At 36.2% G+C, this 22936-nt stretch overlaps 1 protein-coding gene and 1 pseudogene across 13 annotated transcripts; both read right to left on the reverse strand.

Annotated features, from left to right (window-relative positions):
* Window positions 1–5050: 5050 nt before the first annotated feature.
* Window positions 5051–7600, reverse strand: LOC147494527 (VAN3-binding protein-like; annotated as a pseudogene). Its single transcript, XR_015199955.1, has 4 exons — window positions 6928–7600; window positions 6609–6770; window positions 5618–5725; window positions 5051–5438 (listed from the first exon to the last, which is right to left on the reverse strand). The product of XR_015199955.1 is annotated as a VAN3-binding protein-like (transcript).
* A 3412-nt stretch (window positions 7601–11012) lies between these two features.
* On the reverse strand, window positions 11013–22423 carry LOC147494528 (small ribosomal subunit protein mS47-like). Of its 12 annotated transcripts, none has more exons than XR_015199949.1 (16): window positions 22018–22407; window positions 21858–21938; window positions 21715–21783; window positions 21574–21637; window positions 20985–21073; window positions 19070–19153; window positions 17620–17704; window positions 14403–14488; window positions 14203–14324; window positions 13799–13859; window positions 13157–13255; window positions 12970–13071; window positions 12845–12886; window positions 12614–12750; window positions 11408–11498; window positions 11013–11294 (listed from the first exon to the last, which is right to left on the reverse strand). XR_015199949.1 is itself a non-coding variant. In XM_086568969.1 (15 exons), exons 1-14 carry the CDS (start codon window positions 22108–22110, stop codon window positions 12631–12633), a joined length of 1188 nt encoding a protein of 395 aa, XP_086425095.1. In that variant the 5' UTR covers window positions 22111–22423; the 3' UTR covers window positions 11013–11294; window positions 12614–12630. The 12 variants fall into 12 exon arrangements, 6 of the variants coding, with proteins under 6 accessions (XP_086425095.1, XP_086425092.1, XP_086425090.1 ...); XR_015199950.1 differs by having other exon boundaries at window positions 11404–11498; XR_015199951.1 differs by having other exon boundaries at window positions 11408–11508.
* Between the last annotated feature and the right edge of the window lie 513 nt (window positions 22424–22936).

Here is a 22936-nt window from a genome sequence, read left to right on the forward strand (position 1 = left end):
ATTCAACCTAAGTCTAGGATAACTTACAACTTGTTTTTGCTCTTTAGGAAACTAGTGAGTAAGTTTTTAAACTATGATTTAATTGATACTAACTACTTAGTTTTCTTCTAGCTTTTAAGTTTACTTAACATGCAAACTAAAATAAAATGAAAATCAATTTCTAGGAAAGGTGTGGAGAGTTAGTTCTCCTTATGTGAAGATGATCTCTATTGTTAACTCTAGATTATTGCAACTTAATCTTCCTAGAACTCAAAGACAAATCCTAACAAGATTATTTTGATCCCTAAAAATATGACTCATTTATAATATCATATTTTTAGCATGTGGAACCCAAATAATGATTTTATCTCTAAGATCATCACCTTGATTCCTAACTAGACTCTACACCAACTACCATTTTGGGAAAGGATGTAAGTCTAGTTGTTTTTCCAAAACGACTATCTAGAAAAACAATAAAAAATGATTCCTCACATAAGCATCACTAACCCTCCACAAAGGGAGGGGTTTAGCTCATGATCCTTGGAATTAAAATAAAAGTTATAAGAAGATATCTAAAAGAGAGAGAGAGAAAGAATAAAGGAATACAAAATGTACCAACTATTTTACCTAAGGATCAAAGAAATTTTATTCAAGAACTAGAAGGTGTAGTCCTCCATTAACAAGTTACAAGCTTTTTTTTTCTTAACACTAAAAACTAAAACCAAAAGTAAAGACATGAAAGTAAATTAAAAGTAAGAGTCAAGGAAGTAAAAGCTAGCCAACTCCCCAAAAACATAGTCCCCCTTTACATAAGAGAGCCTTTTTCTCTTCTCCCACTTGAAATACTCTCATCTCATTTATTTTTCTCTTATCCACAACTAACCCATTTGACACCTTTCATTTTTTTTTTTAATCATCACCTAAATCCAACCAACTCATTAACTTCATGCAAGGTGTCAAATTTGCACAAATTATTTGCACCTTTGTCTTGACTTGCATGATAACTCATCAAATCTTATGGGCCCACCTAGTGGGTCCATGTGCAGTATCTAGTGGCAGTCCGATCTTTTGGCATTTTTGCAACTTCCCGCCTATGCGTAGAGTTCGTCGCACTGATCGTCGGGGAAGCTCACTCGTCGCATTCGGAGTCCTGGTTCAAGAGATATAAGCTTCAGAAGTTTGACGCTTCTATGCACGTAATCCCGTTTCTGACTGGATTCTGTACTGTTTGAGTCTTTGGGCTTTAGTCTGGATTTTGTTGGGCTTCACGTGGGCTTAATCGGAAAGCTTATGTATACTCCCTATTTCGTGTTTAAATGCTGGCTTTATCATCATTTTTACGTTAGTTGCTCCAACCTGTAAAAGCACGAAAATGTGATTATTTCCTGATTATTAAACACATAATTAACCAAATTGCTATGTGTCTATGGGGTATAATATCACAGTTTTGGGTGCTTATCAGGCATCATCAAAGATTGCTGCCACTTCTTGTTCCTCGGTGAGGCCTTGATGCTTTAGGCCTTCTTGCAATTTGATATACTTGTCAACTCGAGCGTACAGCTCAGACAACGTTTCTAGACGTTCTTTCAAGAGCGATTTGGAGAGTGCCATGTTACGCACACGGTAGGCGTTGGAGAATGCCAATGTATCAAATGACTCTTTGAGGCCGCTCTCCATGCATAATAGTTCGGTTTTGAACCGACCTAAGAAGGCGCGGATGGTTTCATCTTCACCTAGTGAGAGCTGGAAAAGTGAATCGATGTCAGCTTTTTTACGCCTGTTGTGGACGTACTGACTAGCGAATAGATCGGTTAGCTGTTCGAAGTTCTTTATCAAGTCTGGCTCGAGTGAAAAGAACCAATCGAGCGCGCCATCTTTTAGGCTGGCAAGAAACAAACGGCAGTGGAGATGGTTAAACTCCTGAGCACTATAGAGTGCGAGACTTTAAATGCAGCGAGCCACGTGTTGACCATGACATGAACTGCCATCGTACATTTCAAAATGTGGTTGGATGAAATCTGGAGGAAAGAGTTTACTCAGTACCTCAATAGTGAAGGGGGAAGCACGATACGTCTTGAGCATCTTTTGGACGATCTGAGTGGCGACCTTCTTGATTGGACTTTGATCGATTCTTTGAGACAGTTCGTTAATTTCCTGGTTAACTTCGTTGATATTGTCCTCTGCTATGGCAGCAGGTGGATTTTGCGTGTCCACTTGTGCTCGTAATGCGACATTCTCCTTCCTTAGCAGGGTGATGTGCTCGTTCATTGTACCTAGCTGACTTGCTAAGCTCTGGATTTGAGCTTCGAGGCTTGCCATGCTTCGTGGGCTTGAGTATTTTGCTTCTTGATTTATGATTTGTGAAGTGGTTTCTCAAGAAATCGAGACCATAGACGGCGCCAATGTAAAGGTGTGTTTTAGTTATCTTACAAGTGTAAGGGGGAGGAGATTGGGTTTGAATATTGGAAAGACCGAGTTCGTTGTTGAGCAAACTACCTACGTATCAAGTTCATGTAAGGGGTATTTATAGTTGCGAATATGAGAATCCACTCAACACGTGTACTGACAAGCATATATGTATGGTTAAGATTGAGAAGGAGTGTTTGGATGGTGTTAGTAGGAAGTTTGTAATGATGGGGAGTGGTTACAGTGGTTCGTGATTTGCGGTAATGGCTTGTGTAAGTAAGTCTTCAGTAATGATTGCATCTAGAAGATGGATGAGGTCATGAGATGAAGCAACCTGCGTGAGTTCGTCCATGCAACCTGTGTCTTTCTGGAGCGAGCTGGTAGATCTTGGATCGGGTGATGATATCGTTGTTTGTAGTACGAGCTGAAGTAGACCACCTACATGAAGCGAGTTGCTTGTGAAGCGAGCTCAGAGGACGAGGACGGTGTCGGTAGGATATTTCTGCTTATGCTGGACGTGCGCTTGATCTTCATTAGATGTGAATACTAGTCCCTCACAATGTGCACGCAGTCCATACACAATAATTTCTCCAACTCAACTCAACTCTACTCCAAGAGCGCAACCACTCACTCGCTCACTCAACTTGACTCCGCCAAAAAAAATCTTGTCTTCGATGCAAAGATGGGGCCAATGTGAGGTACAAAAAGAGATTTTGCCAATTAACTAAGTTTTTCATTACTCATTAATGGTGTTTACAAAGTTTAACTTTTTTCTTTTTGTTACAAAATAATAAAATATAGAGACTTTCTATCCTAAAAGTGTTATGTACAGCACTTACACTTTCCTCTTTTACATACACTTTCCTCTTTTACAGTTATTTCACATGTGCTTCATCTAATAGTTTTGTGCTGTGTCCATTCTCTTTTCTTCTTTTTTATTAGTCAACTTATATGAATATATTGGCTCTCTCACCGATATTATATTAGAAAATTAGTGAAGTAATAGTGAATATTGGTATATACGATATTTGGCCACCTTCACAATGGTGCTTAAATTGAGAGCTTGAAATTAGGCTATAATTGTTTCCAAAGAGTCGACCGGACTAGGGAGCAACCTGGGTCCATCAAAATTTGCCCTTTTACTATCCAATCTGCCCATTGGAATTTGGAACCTCATCTTCGCCTGCAAAAGAAAATTCATACAACATAAACGTAGAATCTGGGAATTTTGTTTAGATCCAAAACACGCAAAACAAATTAATACCGCAACAAACTATGTGTCATATATCTCTCTGGACGTTTAATTCAACATGAAGCAATCATTTGACGTAAGACAATCATAAATGAAGAGTTCATGTTGAATTTAAGGTGTTACAATATAACATAATTTACATCCATTATAACAGAAATTGATATAGAAACATTTTTAAATTTTTGTATCAATGTTTAAAAACATGGAATTCATATCAAACTGGAAAATACATACCACAGAAACAGATTTTTGAGAAGTAAGCGTAAGTATGCATGTCGGCACAAGATACAACCCCAGGGCATGTGATGTTCTCCAAGTTAGCCTTACAATAACTCAGTATTGCTTACTTGCACGAAGCAATCGTGGAAATGAAGGCATATCAAGCTTGTTGTGATTCTGGCATCTCTCTTCATAGCTTCTTTAACCACGTCTTCAACAACAGATGACACATTTGGACAAGTCTTCTTGTTGTATTCAGTACTTAGCTGAGCATTACCGATTCCCAACAACAACACTGAAAAAGAAACTGCTGCCATCATCTTCATGTTTGAACAGAGAAATGGGATGAGACGATAGTGAAGAAAGAGTTGGTAGAGTTGTCTTTATAGGAGGAAAAGGATGACACAATAATGTCGACATTGGGTTTGATAATTTCATTGTTTGAGGAAGGGGAGTGTTAGTACTGAAAATGGAAGTGGGGAGAAGCAGAGGTATTCCCTATTTTTTTTTTGGGTTAACGAGTATCATCCCCTAGATGATGGAAATTAGAGTCTCCCATGCACACAAAAAAAACACGGTCAATCCATTTTTTTTTTTTTTTTAAAATAATTACTCAAGTATTTTGGCAGCCCTCATTCACTTGAACAAATACAATACATGGAAGTAACCCAACAGACGCTCCACCGAATATGACATCCCGCAAAATGTTTTTTATCCCCAATTAATAAGTTTTCATTTTTCTCATTAATATATAATAGAATTTCATTAAATTATTATAGGATGATCGTCATTAGAGGATTGTGAGTGTTGTTTCCTAGAGAGGAGTGAGGACGTGTGTGTGGGCATGTCTTATTCAAAAGTAAAAGAACTTTGGCTCTGTGACCAGTGAACTAGACATATATACCTATTAGATTTTCTTTTGTTGTCATTTTGGGATTTCCTCTTTCAGAAAAACGCGGAGAAGAAAGAGATGCCACCTACATGGTAGAGTAAAACAAGATACATATTTTTCCTAACAAAACTAGGTAATAGATTACACTAGATTAATAAATGTAGGCTCCTGCTTATACAAATTTCAGTGGACCAATGCCACCTACATGGCAAGGTGCGCCTATAAAGGTCCTTTTGAGTGTTTTCATGTGAAAACACCAATTTGGCACAGGCCCTTTTCTAGATCAGTGCTAGCTCATTCCATTTTTGCAGTAAAGATGGTTCATAAATTTTTCCTGGCAAGCAAATACAACAAAAACTGTAATTTTCTCTTGATAAGACTATCTACAGCTTTTACATAATTCTCTCCAGTGCTTACATAGACACATTGTACATTATTTTTTGACAAATCAGATGTCTCTATTGATCTTTAACAACTCCAAGGAACTCTCCATCCCATCAACGCCTCCTGCCTTGTGAAGTAGATATCTAACATTATCCACCCACCTTTGCCTCTGGTCCTTGTTCTTGCTCTTGAACTCAAGAACCCCTTGTGCCGTTCTAAGACCAAAGTGGCTACTCTCCTCCAGACTATTCTTAGTGTCACTCGTTGTCCACGTGGAAATTCCTTCGCAGATACCATAAACAACACCTGGTAGAAACACAAAATGCACATTGTAACAGTAGTATTATTACTGCTGCAGAAGCTGCCATGGTGTATACCATCTCCATGTACTTAGGAGAAAGGACCCTAGCAGCCAAATCTGAACACTTCTAGTTCAATACAGGGCATAGTTTGAAAAACCAACTAAAGTATGATGTTAATCTTACATTTCTTTTTCTTTGAAAATGCTCCTCCAACATGCTTGCTTTTGAGCTTAACGATGACCTGAAAACTTTTATTTATGTAAACTGAGACCCTTTTCCAACGAAGTACACCTGCCATGTCCATTATCAAACATCTGACTTTCAGAATGCAAAATTATATAAGAGTTCGATCTAGATCTGAATACAATTCTTTCTATCCGCTAACTAGAGAATTTAGCAATACTGTTTGGTTTGTGTTAAAACAATCAAACAAGTTCTAGGAAAAACTAAACAAGGCAATGCAGGAAACTTGATTCCTTAAGACAATTACAATATGAATGGACAAAAAGTCAAGAACATACAAGACTGCGCGCCAATGCAAAAAATTATTTGACTTAAAGCAGTAAGAAATGAAAAAGATAACGATAATTTGATGATAATTATTCATTCAAACCAGAGATGCAGCTAGAAAAGTAACAAGATTGGTTTGCTCCATATTCGATATAAGTGATCTGCTGATAACCACGATAAATAGGAATGTAAAAAACAAGTACTATGGTCCAGCCAAGAGTTAGCCAAGTCCATAATTTGTTTCATGAATGGATTGAATATTTGAGATTCCACTTAATACTTGCAAAGACATATAATGCAAGCAGAATACTCATTTAAGCCATTAAGTGAAATCTTGCCCAATGTTACTCAGAGAACCGTCTCTTCAAAAAAATTCTCTGCTGTAATACTCTAATTATGTTACCACTCTAAATATCTTTACACAATTAATTTATTGTCAACCGTTCACTAAGAAAGTATAGATCATCATATATCATGGAATCTCACAAGAGATGTAATTTAATGGTAGCCACACTTCCTATGTGCTGGATTGCTAGCCTAGCATGAACATTTCATTAACTACTGTATACATGTATGTCTCAGTTCTCAATTCATTCCCAGGAAACTTCTTTCCCCCTTTTCAGAAAGTGTGAGAAAACTAATACCGTTATCGTGAAAATAGTACCTGTTTGTGTCCGAAGAAGTAATTCTCCCTTGCAGGGAGAATCCATGATTTCCAGTTCAGAATGACAAATCTCTGTAAGACCCCTTTCATAGGGAATAATGGTTGCATTGTTCCTTGCTTCTTTTGGCAGTCTTGCTTTCAGCGCAGCAGCTCCTCGTAAAGCTTTAGCAATAGAAAATTGTACCACCAGTTAATTATCAATTACTGAAGCTGTGAAGCATTCACAAAAGCAGTGCTTTTCTTCAATAAAATGAGAAGTTTTACATGCCATAATTGTTCAGAAAAGTCCACAAGAGACTAAGCAATTAAGTGGAGTTACCTGTTGCAGCTGCAGCAGTAAGAGTCATAAGATCCCCTGGGGTTCTAACACCAACAGCCGACCTTACAACGGAAGCCACCCGATCATGATCTGCACTGGCTGATTCTGCAATTTCAAGACAATGTGATGCTAAGAGCTCCGTAGCTGATGCCACAGCTGCTCCCATTTTTGAGTTATTGGAGTTCTCTGTTGCAGCCACAGCAGCCAACGCCGCAGCAACTCCAGCCACGCTTAAGGCAGCATGTACTCGAAAGCATTATCAACGCGTGCTCTCTCTTTCTTTTTAACTTTGTTGTTGTTGTTGTTCCTAAACTCCTTGTTATGAAACCATTTTCCAACAGAGCTAGCTTTCCTGGTGTTAACCATATTAACCGGTTTGCATAACTGCAGCAGAGTAATTGCACCGTGTTATCTCACAATATGTGAACACACTGGACAGATTTCTTCAAGATGTTTTTTAAGAAAAATTAAATAAATAATAAGTCCAGTTCGAATTAGCAACTACAAGAAGACTAGTATAGAAATTACAAAAGCGATAGAAGTGAAACATTGCATAAACTTTTGTCAAACTACTTCATGATGATTTTGGGATAACCAGCTCTTAATACGTATTGCATTTGTGTATTGGGCGAATGTTAACGCAGCAGCGCGGAGTATTGAAACATAGCAGACATAGCCCTCAACTATTTGAAACCAAAACTGGTATCTTCACTAAACTTGAAGTGTCAGTGCAATACAGACTAGTTATACATTGCTAGTAAATGATTCGGCAATGCTGTGGTTCTCTTATCTAATAGAATGAAAATAACAAAAAATGGAGAAGTCATACATGATATTAAAGACACTGATCAATAAAACAAGCAGTTAGACAAAGGAAAGATCGATCTTACATATTGTTGGTGCATCAACCATCTCTTCATTTCGAAAGAGGGGCATGTCCACAACAAACGGTTTCTGTTTGTGAGCAAGAGCTTTTGAGATTTCTTCAGCAGAGATACTCCATGATCTTGATAAGAACTCCATAGGTTCTTTTGGGGTTTGTGGTGGAGGAATTGATAACAGTGATGCTGGCACTACTATGTCCATCACTTGGTCCTCTTCTACATACTCTAAACTCTTCTTCCAACTTAAATAACGACCACTCCCCATCTTTCTTGCTCTTGATAGCCAACTGAAATGCAACCAAACAAGCACAAGCATTGAAGCATATATGTAGCAGAAATATAAAGATAAATGCCATGCTGTGTCAGAGTGCCAGGTAGTGAAAGCCAAAGTGAAGTGCCAAATGGCAGGTATCAATCAATTATGTGCATCAAAAAGCGTTAATTCCAGCTTGATGTGCCGTCCTAGACTCATAGAGTTATAGTACATTGGAAAATGTTTAGACTTGAATAGGTGGCAATAAGAGGACATTGAGCTACCCTATCCCTGTGGGTTTGAGAGGTTCAATATCTCGTCTACTTTAATAAAAAGAACTCGCATGTTTTTTTGGTAAATTCCTATCAGCTGGCTGTTATAGAACCTATTTTTCTCAAGTTAAAATAGAATAACAAATTTTCACTTTGTTTACCACAGCAATCAAGTTGATTGATTCTTTTTAGTTTCTGTGTTTCTGAAGAATGTTGCAATCACATTCATTGGGACTCTGATGGTTTGGGTAATGCCTTGTGCAATTAAAATTAATTGTTAAAAGTAAATTGGAAATAAAAAAAGAGCAAACAAACTAACTCCAATCAGCAATACATAAGAATTAGAGGCGAGTTTATTGGGAAAAAAATAATAATAAAATAAAGTGTTCAAATGGCATCAAATAAGTCAGTTTGTGCTGGAACTAGAAATTCTGATCCCTGAACAAGTTGATTCAAGGAGGATTGTTGCAAAAGGAAACTAAATAAATAAATAAAAATAAAACTAAATGATTATTGAAGAGACTCTTTTGCAAAATATAAACCAAAATTTGTTCATCTAGTACTTACAATCTTACATGCCTTGTGCATAATCTGATAGCATTTAGGACTAGTTTAAAATCAATCATAAAAAAGTAATCTAATGGCGCAGTGCTCACCGGGTAAGATTTAGTGGACAGAAGGTAAGTAAATAAGTAATGTCCACTAATCTTACGATGAACACGTACTGGACCCTAGTCTTCATTTGCAATTCTCAGTATCAGTACCATTTCCCCATCTTGGCTTCAGTTAAAATGATATTACGAATAAATAATATTAAGAGTTCTTTTGAGCTACCATACAGATTTTGCAAAACTTGGTTTCATCCAAATAGAACTCATTATAAAGACAGAGTGACAGACTGGGTAGTGGATATTGGCAGGCATGCAACAGTTCAAAATCTTAACGTAAAGAAAAGCGATCATACAGACAACTCAAAGGGTAAAGGTAAAGTATATAGAAAGTGAGAGATCGAGACTGATAGAGGAATATAGTACGTACCCTTACAAGTTACAACTTAAAACTTGAGATGTTCAGAGGAGAGAAACCGACCATATAATTAAGCTTAGAACAACAGCAGTGTCTCTACATAAATAGGAGTATAGGAGTGAAGAAACCAGTATATTATTATCAAAAGAATGAGACAAACTTTTAGAAGAAGACAATCAGACAACACCACAGGGATATAAGACCTCGTGCTTTGATCCATCAGGTGTCGAAAGACTAGACTACAGTAGTATATTATTCAAATGTGTTTCAAACCTCAAGGAGAAGTCAAGAATATCAGAAAACATTCTCCTTGTTAAAGGGACATTTAGTGAAATATTAAATGGCAGTTTAATAGCTACGCTCGTGCAGAAGAAGCACAAGTATCCATATTCTAATGTGATGATTTCTGTGAAGACGATTCTTCTCTTTCGTGCTATTCTTCTTTTTTGGTCTTTATTGTGGATGACTTTCCGCAGTGGGTGGGGCACAGTGCTTCTGTTGCGTTTGCTTAGCACTTGTTCCAGGACACCATCATACTAAATACTCATGTGTTTCCTTCGCTTTCATTGGCATGAGAAATAAGAATTGGCCAAAATTCCTAGCAATGTTGCTTTTTACAATGGAGATAGACACCAACACTACTGGATTAAAATTAGCTTTTTTCTAGATATGGTATCACCCAACTTGTTTTTTGACCTTGGGGAGAAAGCATGTTCTAAACTTAAAACCAGTAGTGAAGTTTAGGGAGGTCACAGACATGCAGCACACTCGTTGCTACGCAAGAAACGCTGACTAGACTCCACACACAACTTCAGAAACGGCAACAATTAGCCAGTCATGATAATGACGACAATTTTTCACCATGTTAACCTGTAATATAAACTAGGCAACTGTCTCAACCATCCAGGCTGACATGGCAAAACACCAGTATGGAGGAGACTTGAAGCGGGTATTACTTTAAGACATCGTTCATATTGCAAAAGATTGAAAAAGTATGAACATTCATCATAGGCCACGCCAAGCATATGATAATAGCACATATGTATGACATGTTTTAGACTTTTAGTATGCTCTAGTACGCAGGCTACCGCACTCACCATGCTTTTTGCTGAAGTCAAATGAGAATCAAACACGTCCCCACCACCCACCATAACAAAAACAAAAACATCACTCTCCTTGAACTGAGACAGTATGATCTACTTAAAAGTTCAATGGGAAAGAGAAATGACCACCTGATTCCAAATTGCATCACTTGCATATCTCCCGTGCTGTTGGATATATACCTTACTTGCAAAGGATGCTGAACACATCTTCTTTTGCATTGTTATCCCTGCCTTGTACATTGGAAGTGAAAAAAGACAAACATCTTTTATTTGTACTCCCCCTCTTGATAGATAAAGTATGAAGTACAGTCGTGCTCAGATTTTATCAACATTCTGTCACGTGTTTCATGGCCAGTTGGATATCCCAATGTTACAAATTTGATTCATGGCCAGTCGGATATCCCAATGTCACAAATCTGTTTCATGGCCAGTTGGTTTCTTGGGTTTATGGGGTTTACTACATTGGCCTTTATATCAAGCACAGCCTGCAATGTAGAATAATGTGAATTGCAAAAATAGGCAAGAAAGGAAACTAACCTCTGAAGTCTGAACGTTGAATATCTGTTTCTTCTATAATAACACAATTATCATAATTCATTACAGCCAATTAACAGTCAAGTAACAGCCAATTAACAGTCTACCATTTTGCTCCTCAACAAAAAGAATAAGTTCACGGCCAACCAACAAGGATTTAGAAAAAGAATCTGAAAAGTAAGGTTTTAGCTTCGGAAGCCTGCAATCACCACTCCAAACATATTCACAAAATTTTCTTCCATATATTTTTCAGCTTGAAGATCCAATTTCACATCTTTAAATGGAAGATCAGTATCTGAAAACGTCAATCACAATATGAATTTACGTATGCAAAAAAAATGATAAAAAAGAAGAAAGAAAATCAATATCAATATCAATGCATAAACACAAAGGATAGAGACGACCTACGAGACATGATAAAGACTAAGCTTTGCCTAGGATGTATGAGGTTGGAAACATATTATTGTTTTTGAAGTTGGACCTTCTCATATCTCCATGTCTGGAAAACAGTGCAACAACAAATGTAATTAGTTCACCATCGTCCTTAACATGTTGTATCGTGTACGGGTTAAATGGGCAGAAAGCAAGGCGGCCTACCTGTGGATCGAGTCAGACTAAACCGTGTGGTACAGGTGGCATTCAATGGAGGGTAAGACACAGATGTAGGGAGGTGAAAATTTACTGAACCGTGTTTTACCTCAACTACAGCATTACATCCTCACATCAACATGGAGGGAGGCGAAATTTACTGAAAATTTTATGGCAAAAAAGACAGAAACCTTTTTGAGGTTTTAGGCCTCCACATCCTCACATCAACATGGATAAAAATTTTATGGCAAAAAAAGGTAGAAACCTTTTTAGGTAGGCCTCCACTACCGTATAAAGTGGAGCTTTGGAGGCCCCAACAGAGATTATTTCAAATTTCAGAATTGCTAGCCTAGGTGATTGCCTGTAACTAATCGGATGCCATTTCACTTGGGTATTAAGAACATCCGGATATTACTGTACCAGTATTTTATTCTACCGGGGTTAATACCTCTCTAGCTATCATATGCTATGCCCTACCAACAGGATGATGACAGAGACACTGACACCTACACTTGATATTATCGTCATCATACTCATTTCTGCAACTCTTAAAAGCAGATATAGATGCTTAAAAAACAACAGAGCAAATAATGTATCTTACAGAAAAGTAAGCATTCCAAGCACATTTAATGTGATTGTAATAACAATTAACGTACTGCTTTATGCAAAAGGATTAAAGTCGAGCAGTGTTAAATATAATTAGGATACACATAGACTTTGCAAAATGAAGAGTCCTATCTCTATTTCCAGTACCAGTGTCGGTCGCCATATCTATGTCCAGGCATCTCACTGCAAATCTCATTTAAAAAATATCAAAGTATGATTTAATCTGTACATATATCACAAGCAAGACCCAGATGCCTCAGTATACAGCCCTGTGTATTACTAAGGAATAAAATTTCATAGGACAAAACATTTCAAGAGTAACATATGGCATTCCCCATAAATCTGTAACAATGATACATCAAATGTTCATTCTAGACAACAGAACTACATTTAAATTTTGTTAAGTAAAGAATAAGTAACCTGCAGTATGCCTCCAATCAGAAGAACGCTTCTCGCAATTTTGTGGGCAGCTCCAGTTTGGGTTCAGATTCACTAAGTGGAGAAAAATAATGATCGACCATCTCTCTCGTAACTTTGTCCAAACACGAAGGATCCCACTGCATATATAACACCACAAGGATGTTGAACTCAAAACTGCAATCATCACTTACATGGAATACATGTGATTAGGAGAAAATATGTTGCCAATACCTTGGGCGCAAGGTCCTTGTCCACCAATCGTGCTCTAACACCCTAATAAATAATAGAAAAGCATAGATGTAAAGCATGTATTTAGCACCATACAGTTAGCATTATTCAAATTTAAAGGCGGTTACCTCGCAGAAGTCTCTAGAGATCTGTTTGGAAATCCCTTGAAGGGACATCTGATACTCACGAGCAAGGCATTGATCAAGACTCTGATATCTACCCTCTCGTATCTGAAGCAGTAGGCAGTATATGTGGTCATAAACCACAAAAGCAGTGTAGTTATGAAAAAAGAGAAGGGTGTCAGAAGGGACTCACAGATCTTAAGGAAACCTTTAGGCCTAATGGAGAGGCTTCTTTCAATTTCTTGACCGTTGATATGCACCACTCATCGTTCGTTCGAGCTGCTTCATTTTCCTGAGAAAATGCAGGTGCTTTATGTTAAGAGAGCATGGGACATACTTAATTTCCAGCAAGTGACAATTTCACAAAATCACAAGCGTCTGACTCTTTCTGATTTTCTAGTTATCATCTCGGGTGAAGTTGGGGATAAAAGTGTACATCAGTTTTAAAAATACTATTATTATAAACAAAATGATATTATTTGTAAAGTTTTTTTTTCTGTAAATCGATTTATCAACGACAGCTATGGTGGGCATTTGGCAACGAAGCAAATGGTTGCAAAAGAAACGTCTCCCTTGACATTCAAGTTGAGTTGTGAAGAAACTATTCCCTCCCAGGTCCCCAAAGCCTATTATTGAAACTGAGATACCACGTTTGAATTGCAACATTGGACAGTAAAAAAAACTGCTGACCCAAGTAATTTGACTACAAAACTAAGATAATGAGAAGGACATGGCCAGCCTTTTCAAAACGCCAAGTGGACAGAAAATAACTCGCTATTGAACAATACTTAAGACCATATTGTCCGCAATTTTAACAATGCAAGTTGTCACTCACAATAGCATCAAGTATTTCCTCCACTGTGCCATGGCTGAAACATTTGTCAACAATATCCATCCTGAATATGTGACAGAAAAAATTCAATTACACAAGTTGAATCATTCGTAAGAAACAGCAGTGATATTTCAGTCTAAGTCAAAAAGGATAAGTAAGAAAAAGCTAGAAGGTGTGCAAAAGAGAGATGTATAAATATATAATCATACGAGGCACACGAAGTAACACTAACGGAATTGCACATTACTATGCTTTGCGGTGAGGATTTGTGTATAATAATAATTGAAATCTAGACAGTTGTTTGTACCTTCCCTTTGAAGTCCATGTGTTTGCTAATGTAATATTTTGGAGGAAAAAGACTAAGATAGAATTCTGAAAAATGTGAACCACACAAACTACAATATTACCTATGCATAACACTTCTACTATCTGGATATACAAGGTCACCATATTTCTCCAGAGAACTTTCAATAACAGAAGGATCATCTGTAACCAGTTTACCAAGATGATCTTCAATCCAAGTAAGCTTCTGTTGAAATAGAAGTATTTAATATACAGGTGACCAAGAGTAAAACATAATAAGAGAGAAAGGCCCAAAAGAACAAACTGCGCTGTCGGAATAGTGTGTGGCAAGGCCACTAGCAATCATTTCTGCCCCATTGAGTTTTTCTCCCGTAAGAGCCAAGTATTCCCCTGCTAAGAAGAAACATCGTGGCAGATAACTAACAAGATACAGAATTTATCGCAAACAATACTAGTGGCAATGACAATAAGACTTTGATACCTAAAGATACCTCTATTCCGAGTAAATTCCAAATCAACGCTGGTAAAAACACATGCATGTCTTTTTCTTATATTTCTATCCTCTAAAGCATGTATAAAACTGAAAATCATTCCTGTTAGAGCCTTTCTCCTGTGAGTCCTGTTTATATGTCTACATATGAAATCTACATATTGCATATCTTCTACTAATGTTTGTATCCTTTACAAAACATGTAAAAATCATTCCTGTTAGAGCCTTTCTCCTATTTACATGTCCACATCTGGTCCTACATGTAGTTAATAGAGAGCTTTTAAGGCTGGAAATGAAACATCAGAAACTTGCTCCGGCATTGCAACATAGTATTTTGGTAATATCTATCTCAACCTGTTTATAAATAGAAATCGGGACAAAATAAAGCAAAAATATGAGAAATATTTCTAGATACCCTAATTTATTACCAACAGGTTTCTACTACTTCATACAGACCCTCTTTCATAGAGTATATCATAGGAAGAATAAATAAATGCTTAATTAAACTGTGGCACCATTTTGTGTGTTACCATTTGTGCCAGATAAGTCCCCATATAAACATGTGTCCAACACAGAAAACTAAGAGCTGTACCCTTGTGATATTACACACAATTGTAGTTTATGTAAAACAGTACACAAAAATGTTACATAGACACAAGCATCTTACAAATATGTATCCACCTGTGGATCTCTCCTGAACCATTGGGGCATGGCACTGTTCATATTAATGTGAACATACGATTATCAAAACTGATGATGAACTTGTCCATAACCTTATTTTCGAGAGTGACTGTAAACGCAAGACCTTTTTTTCCTTTCAATTTATCAAAGTTACAAGATAAGATATACCACTAGAGTTGTAAATAGTATTCCAATCTTACTGGAAAATATATTCAAATAAAGTATGATTTTTCACCTCTAGAAGGAATAAGGATAATCAAATGAAACTTCCAAAATCATTCATTCGATTTCCAAGAAAACCAAGTATTCTTTGGAAATTTGCATTTCTATGAAGCAGATATTGTTCCTCTTTGTCTTCCTCTTGAAGAAGGTGGCTTAGTTGTAAGTCCACCTTCTTGAAGCACTAGTGCAGTGCTAGAAAATAGAGCTAGACACTTGTTCCAACCAGCCCAGCCCTTCGCCTAAGCCTTCTTGCTCCGAACTCTCTTCCCTTATCCTTAATGGTAGGTGGGTGGAAATTGATAGAGTTGGCACAGGCCCTAAGAACAAAGCAGGAGATGACCCCACGGAAAGTAAAGAGCCTTGGTTGGGTGGGAAAGCGAAATGTGGATTAAGGAGGCGGGTTTCGCCTGTACCATCTGCAAATTTTTTTCAGACATTTAGCAACTCAAAATTCCTCCAACTGTGACAGTTGGATTGGTGACACCTCCTTGTACGCATTTTCCACAAGACAATATATGACATCACTAGAAAGAAAGTAGCCCTAACTCCCAATCTCAGGGTGAAAGATGGGAGCATAATCACTTGGGATATTACATCACCAATCAAAATAAATATATTTCTCTATTTCATGACAGGATCCCAAATGACTTTAGACCTGTACTCTGCCCCCAAAGAAAGGCCTAGATATCTAGACAGGACACCACCAGTACAACTAATAGAAGAGGCCAAATTATGGACATCAACATTCTTGCACACTCAAAAAATAGTGGTCGTAGTGATGTTCACTCAAAGCCACAAAGGAGAACCTAACTTGTTCAATATCGTGACCCAAGGAAACCACAGTATCATCTACGAACTGGAGATGCGAGATGAGAATCTGACCTTGCCCCGCCTTAAAATCCTCAAGCACTCCTACACTATTAGCTCTCTCAATCATCTTCCCAAAAATTTCAACAACTGGAAGGAAAAGAAAAGGAGACAAAGGGGTCCCCCTAATTCCTATAGAATTCCAAAAAATAACAGCCGGAGAACCATTAGTAAGAACAGAAAAAGGCACAGACCATCTCCTAACCGAACCACTCCATTTCATACCAAATCCCCTATGCATCACAATGTAATCCAAAAAGTTCCAATTGTAATGGCCATAGGCTTTGAACCGATTTTACATATGACCCCTGTTCCATTTTTCTCTTTCTGTCATCAATAGCCTCATCAGCTATCAACATATCTAATATTCAATGTCTATCTTCTCCGTAGCTTTCTTATGTTGGACACCTACCCTTCATGAGATACTCACGATAGTCAAATTTTATTTACAAGACATATTGATTCCAAATCGTTGTTTGTTATATAGACGAAAGAAATAGGCCACCTTTTTCTTCTCTTGTCATAGCGATTTGGACCAGGTTTATGGGATTATTTTCTACTTGCAATTGGGGGTGGGGGCAACTCCAATATGCAATGCTTTAGTTTAACCTCCCTCTGAGAGGAAATGTTTTTTTTTTTTTATTCATGATAACCATGTGTTCTTTGGGCTTTTTGGAATAATAAGCAATTACCATATCCGAGGTTACATTAAAAAAATTCTTGGGCCATTGGGAACCTCAATTTTTGAGACTTTCATCTTTATTCAGTTTGTAATTGTTCTCTTGGGTGCTTCTGCTTACTCTCTTAGTGCTTCTGTTACTCTAAAGGAACATCAATGAATAGGCAGAATGGCAGATGATGAGATGAGAAAAGGCTAGCCTAGTAGGGATGCCTTAGTTTCCAATTTTCCATGTAAATTGCTCTATTTACATGGAAACTACTAATATGTACAGAATTTGATACGATTTTCACTTATTCAAGGGGAAAAAATGAAAAACAATAATCCAAGGCTATTCTTGACATTGTATTGACTATTGAATGTGTTGTTTTCCTTTTGATGGAAAAGGAATAGTTTAGCCTCGAGTATATCGAAGCTTAATTTTCCTACGAAAACAGACTTGTATAGAAGTCCAACTTGTCTTTTAAAAAAACATACTTTCTTAGTTGAGAGAAACGTATCAATACGACATGGTAGACCAAAAAATTTAAAAGATGTTAGAAAAGATCTCTCTAAGGTTGTGTACCAACAAATTGGACTTACCGAGGTAACCAGGAAGATGTGAGAGATAAAAGGAAGCCCCAGCATCTGGATGGAAGCCAATTTGGGTTTCTGGAGTAGCAAAAACCTGCAATTGTCTGGATCCTGTGAGAAAACAATCTCAAGCAACCAAAAGGAACATAGTCTATATTAATAAAGAACGAAAAAAAAAATAAGAGCCAGTTCATATATAAACAAAGACTCCGACTTTAATTATGGTTTTTTTTGTTTTTTTTTTTCCTCTTTTTTTCCTTTTTATTCTTTTTTTTTTCTCTCCCCCCCCCCCCCTCTCTCTCTCTGAAATAGGTACATATTTATAGTAAGAATGAACATTGGCAAAAGAAAAAACAAAAATATGAAATATGAAATATGAAATATATTGCTTAATACTTTTTAAACAAAGAGATTGTCCTTCTCTCTGAAACAAGAAATACGTCCCTACAGTAGTACAAGGATCAAATTGAACCAACAAAAAAAATTGAAAGATGTAAGAGAAATTTTTTTACTTGCCCTGCATGTGAAAACTAAGAAGAACGAAGACCAATAATGCCGGGCAAAAGAAGACTGGAGTTCTGCATATAATGATTCTTTTATTTTTAATTTTTTTTTCTTAGTTTTTACGGTTAGCATATAATGATTTGAAAAACGGTATATATGGGCCACCATCAATAGAAAAGAAAAGTGACTTTATTGTCAGTGGCATGCAGATATATGAAGGAAGATCAGCAGCTTTCTGCTTTGAGTAGAGAGGACGCACAATTGTTTCGGGGGGAAATTCGAGTGACACTACCAAAGAGCAACATGACAAGAAAATAAAGTTTCTGCTCAGCATTTGTAGCAACACCTAAATGCTGTGCTACATAACATACCAATAATCGGTCAAGAATTCATCGTACCTATACTTTTATAGTCTTTTAAAGATCTATCTCAGCAACCACTTGTAATCCAGTCAAAATTTGTTAATTTCTTATATAGATAAATACAATTATCCATCCACAAGGAGAGGCTACGGATCCTCTGATGAAAATAAAAACTGGTAGAGAATTGATTTTCACCATGAGAGACCTGGTTTCACAGGTGATGGTGGACTCTGCTTCGCAAGTACTTTCCAGGACAACCCCACACATCTCACATTGAGACAGTTGAGTGGGGAAAATACCAACGGTGGAGTCTGAACTAGTAGAAGTGTTGTATAAGAATCTACATGTCATGAGAGAACTTCTAATACTATATAAACATCCTATGAAAGATACACCAATCAGAAGATTTAAATTAGTTTGACCCTATGTGATAACAAACGGCTTGAAACTTGCAGGAAATTTGACGTGATAGTTAACGAACTTTTTTAACAAGTAAAATATGAGAAAGGGAATTGGAAAAATATAACTAACTGTCAAAATTAACTACTCAAACTAAAACAATGTACTACTAATCTAAAGTTGGTGATACATACGGTTCTTTCAGTCACAACACGGAACATCCCAGGAATTGATATACCCGCTCCTCCACCCATCGTCACACCATTCAAAAGAGCCACCTACACCGAAGTCATAAGAAGGTAAAAGGTTAAGTTGCCGCATTGATTATTGAGATACAAAGAATCTAATATATATGGTCACCACCACGTAAAAAAATTGCATAAATGGTTGAAGAGTATTTGGAATTTTTGTATCAAGAGAAACTACAAAGGTTGTCCTCTGAATGCTTTGTACTCATCTATGTACAATTCACATTAGTAATCAACTTTGATGGGGAAGATTGGAAAAGAGAATAAAAAATTATAAAGCTAAGTTGATGACCTATTTGTTCATGTAACTTACGACGACCCCCATCTAAGATCAGACTCTTAATGGGCCCTTTCCATGGGGTCTGTGAGGAAATTTGTACTAGTGTCCACTTAAGTTCACTTTTTGTAAAGAAGAGAAAACCATATATACTGTTCAGCGTACACCTTAGTGGAGAAAATATCGATAACTGACGCATTTTAGAGATTAAAATTATTTGTGTTAAAAAAAAACATACATTTTTCACTGAAATCGCTATCAACGTCAAGAAAAACCTATCTGCTTTCCATTCTCTATATCATGCACTGTACATAGTGAACCTAGAAAGAAGATTCCGTGGACAACATTTCAACATTGACAAGTTATATAATGTGAACCTTAATAAAGTACTCAAACCCCATTAATTTGTCTAAATCAACAAATTCTACATACACTATGGGAAAAAATTGATAAACCACTAAACGTATAGCTTTAATCTTTCAGAACTTCTTCATGTACTTGAAAGAGCTGACCAAACTATGTTTCGAATTTTTCTAATGGTTTTCTTTCCTAGTCAGCAGATATAGATGTGGTGTAAATACATCAGATTATATCTCGTAAGACATCCAATCTGGGTATATTATCACAGGCGTTATGGGATGAAACTATTTCTTGGCTGCACAGAACTGATTTACATATAACAATATGTCATTCCAGTAAAGGTGAATTTAGATGAATATATAATAGAATTGGAATAAGTATGAAATAAATAACAGCCTACTTAATGTCAGGACCAGGCAATCAAATTTGATGCAACACCACAGCTGCATTCGTCAGACACTTTTGAAAGTAAGGAATTTCCTGCATACTTGAAACTATATAATGTAACGATCTTTTTTCATGTAAGGTAGATTTCGGTTTTCTTTAAGAAAGATGAAAAAGGTATGATTATTTTGCTTTTGCGAAATGATTAGATCATGCTTCAGGGAAACTTGAAGTGGTGAAAGGGACATTAAGATTCTGATATTTCACCCAAGACTGTAAACACTTTTGCACTAAATACTTGAGGTCATTTGAATAACAACAGCATAGATGTGCCAGACCTCTTACTAAGACATGATTATAGGAGACAACCCATTGATATCTAATGGTTGATGAAGGTGAACTCTTGCTGATACGGAAGCACTTCAAAGATTGGTACCAAAACTTCACCCTTTTACTAGATCTAAGACCAAAACATCTATACATTGACTAAGATATAATCTATCCATTTTGATTTCTTCAATTAATTAAAGGCAATCTATTATTGCAAACACAACAAATCGCTAAAATTACTTGGTAAAACCAAGACTATGACAAGTACTGTAATTAACTGGATGCAGAAGAATTGCACATTTTAAGAGAAGGGCAAGCCATGCAATAAAGTTGCAACAAAAAGTGCTACCATTATTTGTATTGATCCAAATTGCAAGTTGCGGGAGTAAAGAAAGTGATTTAACATATGACCACCTCAACAACATTATTTTGTAATAGATATTTAAACCATACGCCTAAGCCAACTTAATACAAAAATAATTTACATACTTGAATACCTAAAACACTTACATGTGGCTTCAAATATGTGCCGACAAGGTATATGAAACTGTAAATTGTCTTGAAAAACTCCTTGCAGTCTTCCCCCATCCCTGCATTGACTAGCTATAGTTTAAGAGATAATCAAACAATAAGCAATGGTTAAATTGATATAGATGATTTATGAAAGATCTATTTCCATCAAACAAAAGATAAAATATCTATCTTATAGAACTTTGAAACAACTATCTGTAAGGTTATTTGGATGAAGCCCAAGGCAGAGATGGATAGAAGTCATAGAACCAAGTAACCCCTTGCGCATTCAGGGAGACTTTGACTCATCCAGAATTGACAAACACACTATCCTACAAGCTAAACAAAATTCATTGTGGACAATTTAAAATGCAGATAAACTGCATAAGTACCAACAAACTCTACAACATTTATGTTTACAACTGCATAAACCATTAAAAATCCAGCCAACTTCGTTTTCAACACCAATATTGTTTACACTTTTACTCCCTTCAACTAATATTCGAAACTACTTGTCCTTTATCAAATTTTCAAACATAAAATTTCTCAATCATTCCTACAATCAAAAGTAAATAAGTTCTCTTCTCACCGTCATTTATTGATCGATACAAAGAAACAACATCTCCACCAGCACAAAACGCCTTGCCACTGCCCTTCACACAATTCAAAATGCTACACATAAGTAAATGAATGTTTAAATGAATATTTGAGAGCAAAAAAAAATGGGCACCTTAAGTACAATGAATCCAATATCAGAATTTTCTTCCCAAGACTGATACAAATTCTTCAAACGAGCACACTAAACAAGAAAACAATATAAAACAATCAATGCCCATTAACTAAAACTATATAATATAAAGTTTTGAAACACACCATTTGAGTGTTAAGTGCATTTAGAGCAATGGGTCTATTCAATATTGCACTTCTTGAACTTGTTTTGCCTTGAACAAGTACCTGAAACACAGTAAACAAAAAGACAATGAGAAAAGAGATAAAGAGAAGGGGAATTTGGTAATTGCAAAAAAAAACTTACTTGGGATTCAGGGAGAAGAGAGAGGTTTCGAAGAAAACGATGATGAAGTGAAAAAGAATGTTTTTTTCTCACCAAATATTTGCAGCTCTGCATTTTTTTGGAGAATGAAAAAAACTCTACGGAATGGGAAATCTGTAGGTCGCTCGTGGGCCTTTGGGCCCATTTCTAGGACTGCCCCAACTTTTTTTTTTTTTTTTTTTTTTTTTGGTTTTTAAATTATCTTCTGATTCTGGCTAATATGAACTTTATAGGATGAATCTTTTGATTGTTTGGCAGTCAATTAAAATTTGTAAAGCATAAAGTTTGTGAATTTTCAAAGTTGATTTTGAAAACATATGACCCGTTTAATGGGACTCGTTGCTAAGAACAACTGAGATTGCGATGTGCAAACTAACGTTGATGAGTTTCATTAATTGTTTTTTAAAGTATTCTAGACCAAATAGTTGTCAACATTATATAACATTATAATATTTTTCGACATTATAATGAACCAATCATATAAATTTTAAGTTTTACGATAGTTAATCGCAAACAAAATTTTATTGAAAATAAAATTCAATATCCATCATTTTAGTTAAATTAGAGAGTGTTAAAAAAAGAGTGTTAAAAAAAGAGTTTTTATTATTATTATTTTTATTTTTATTTTCTCATTCTCTGTCTCTTTTTAATCCAAATATCTGTGGGCCTTTCTTTTTCTTATCTTTATTTAACAAAAAATTTATCTCGTGGTAACAAAACATTTTTTGTCCTCACCATTCCATTTTAACCTTTTTTTTTTCTAGTCTTGGATTTTTCTCTAACATTTTTTCATAATTAAGTTTTGTTGTCACAAAACTATGTATAACACCCCGTATTTTATTTCGTTTATTTTTCCCCATAATAATAATAATAATAGATAATAGATAAAATAAAATAGAAT

The sequence above is a fragment of the Coptis chinensis genome, chromosome 6 (assembly GCF_015680905.1).
Source record: "Coptis chinensis isolate HL-2020 chromosome 6, ASM1568090v1, whole genome shotgun sequence".
NCBI classification, from domain to species: Eukaryota; Viridiplantae; Streptophyta; class Magnoliopsida; order Ranunculales; family Ranunculaceae; genus Coptis; species Coptis chinensis.

Bases quoted from the DNA above. Each gene is read 5' to 3' on its own strand.
- LOC147494528 (XM_086568966.1), bottom strand. From the start codon at position 22,110: ATGCAGAGCTGCAAATATTTGGTGAGAAAAAAACATTCTTTTTCACTT. The intron at 17,705-19,069 runs GTATGTATCACC...AGACAATTGCAG, and splicing joins GTGTTGTGACTGAAAGAACC to GTTTTTGCTACTCCAGAAAC. The intron at 12,887-12,969 runs GTAACCGCCTTT...ATTATTTATTAG, and splicing joins TCTCTAGAGACTTCTGCGAG to GGTGTTAGAGCACGATTGGT.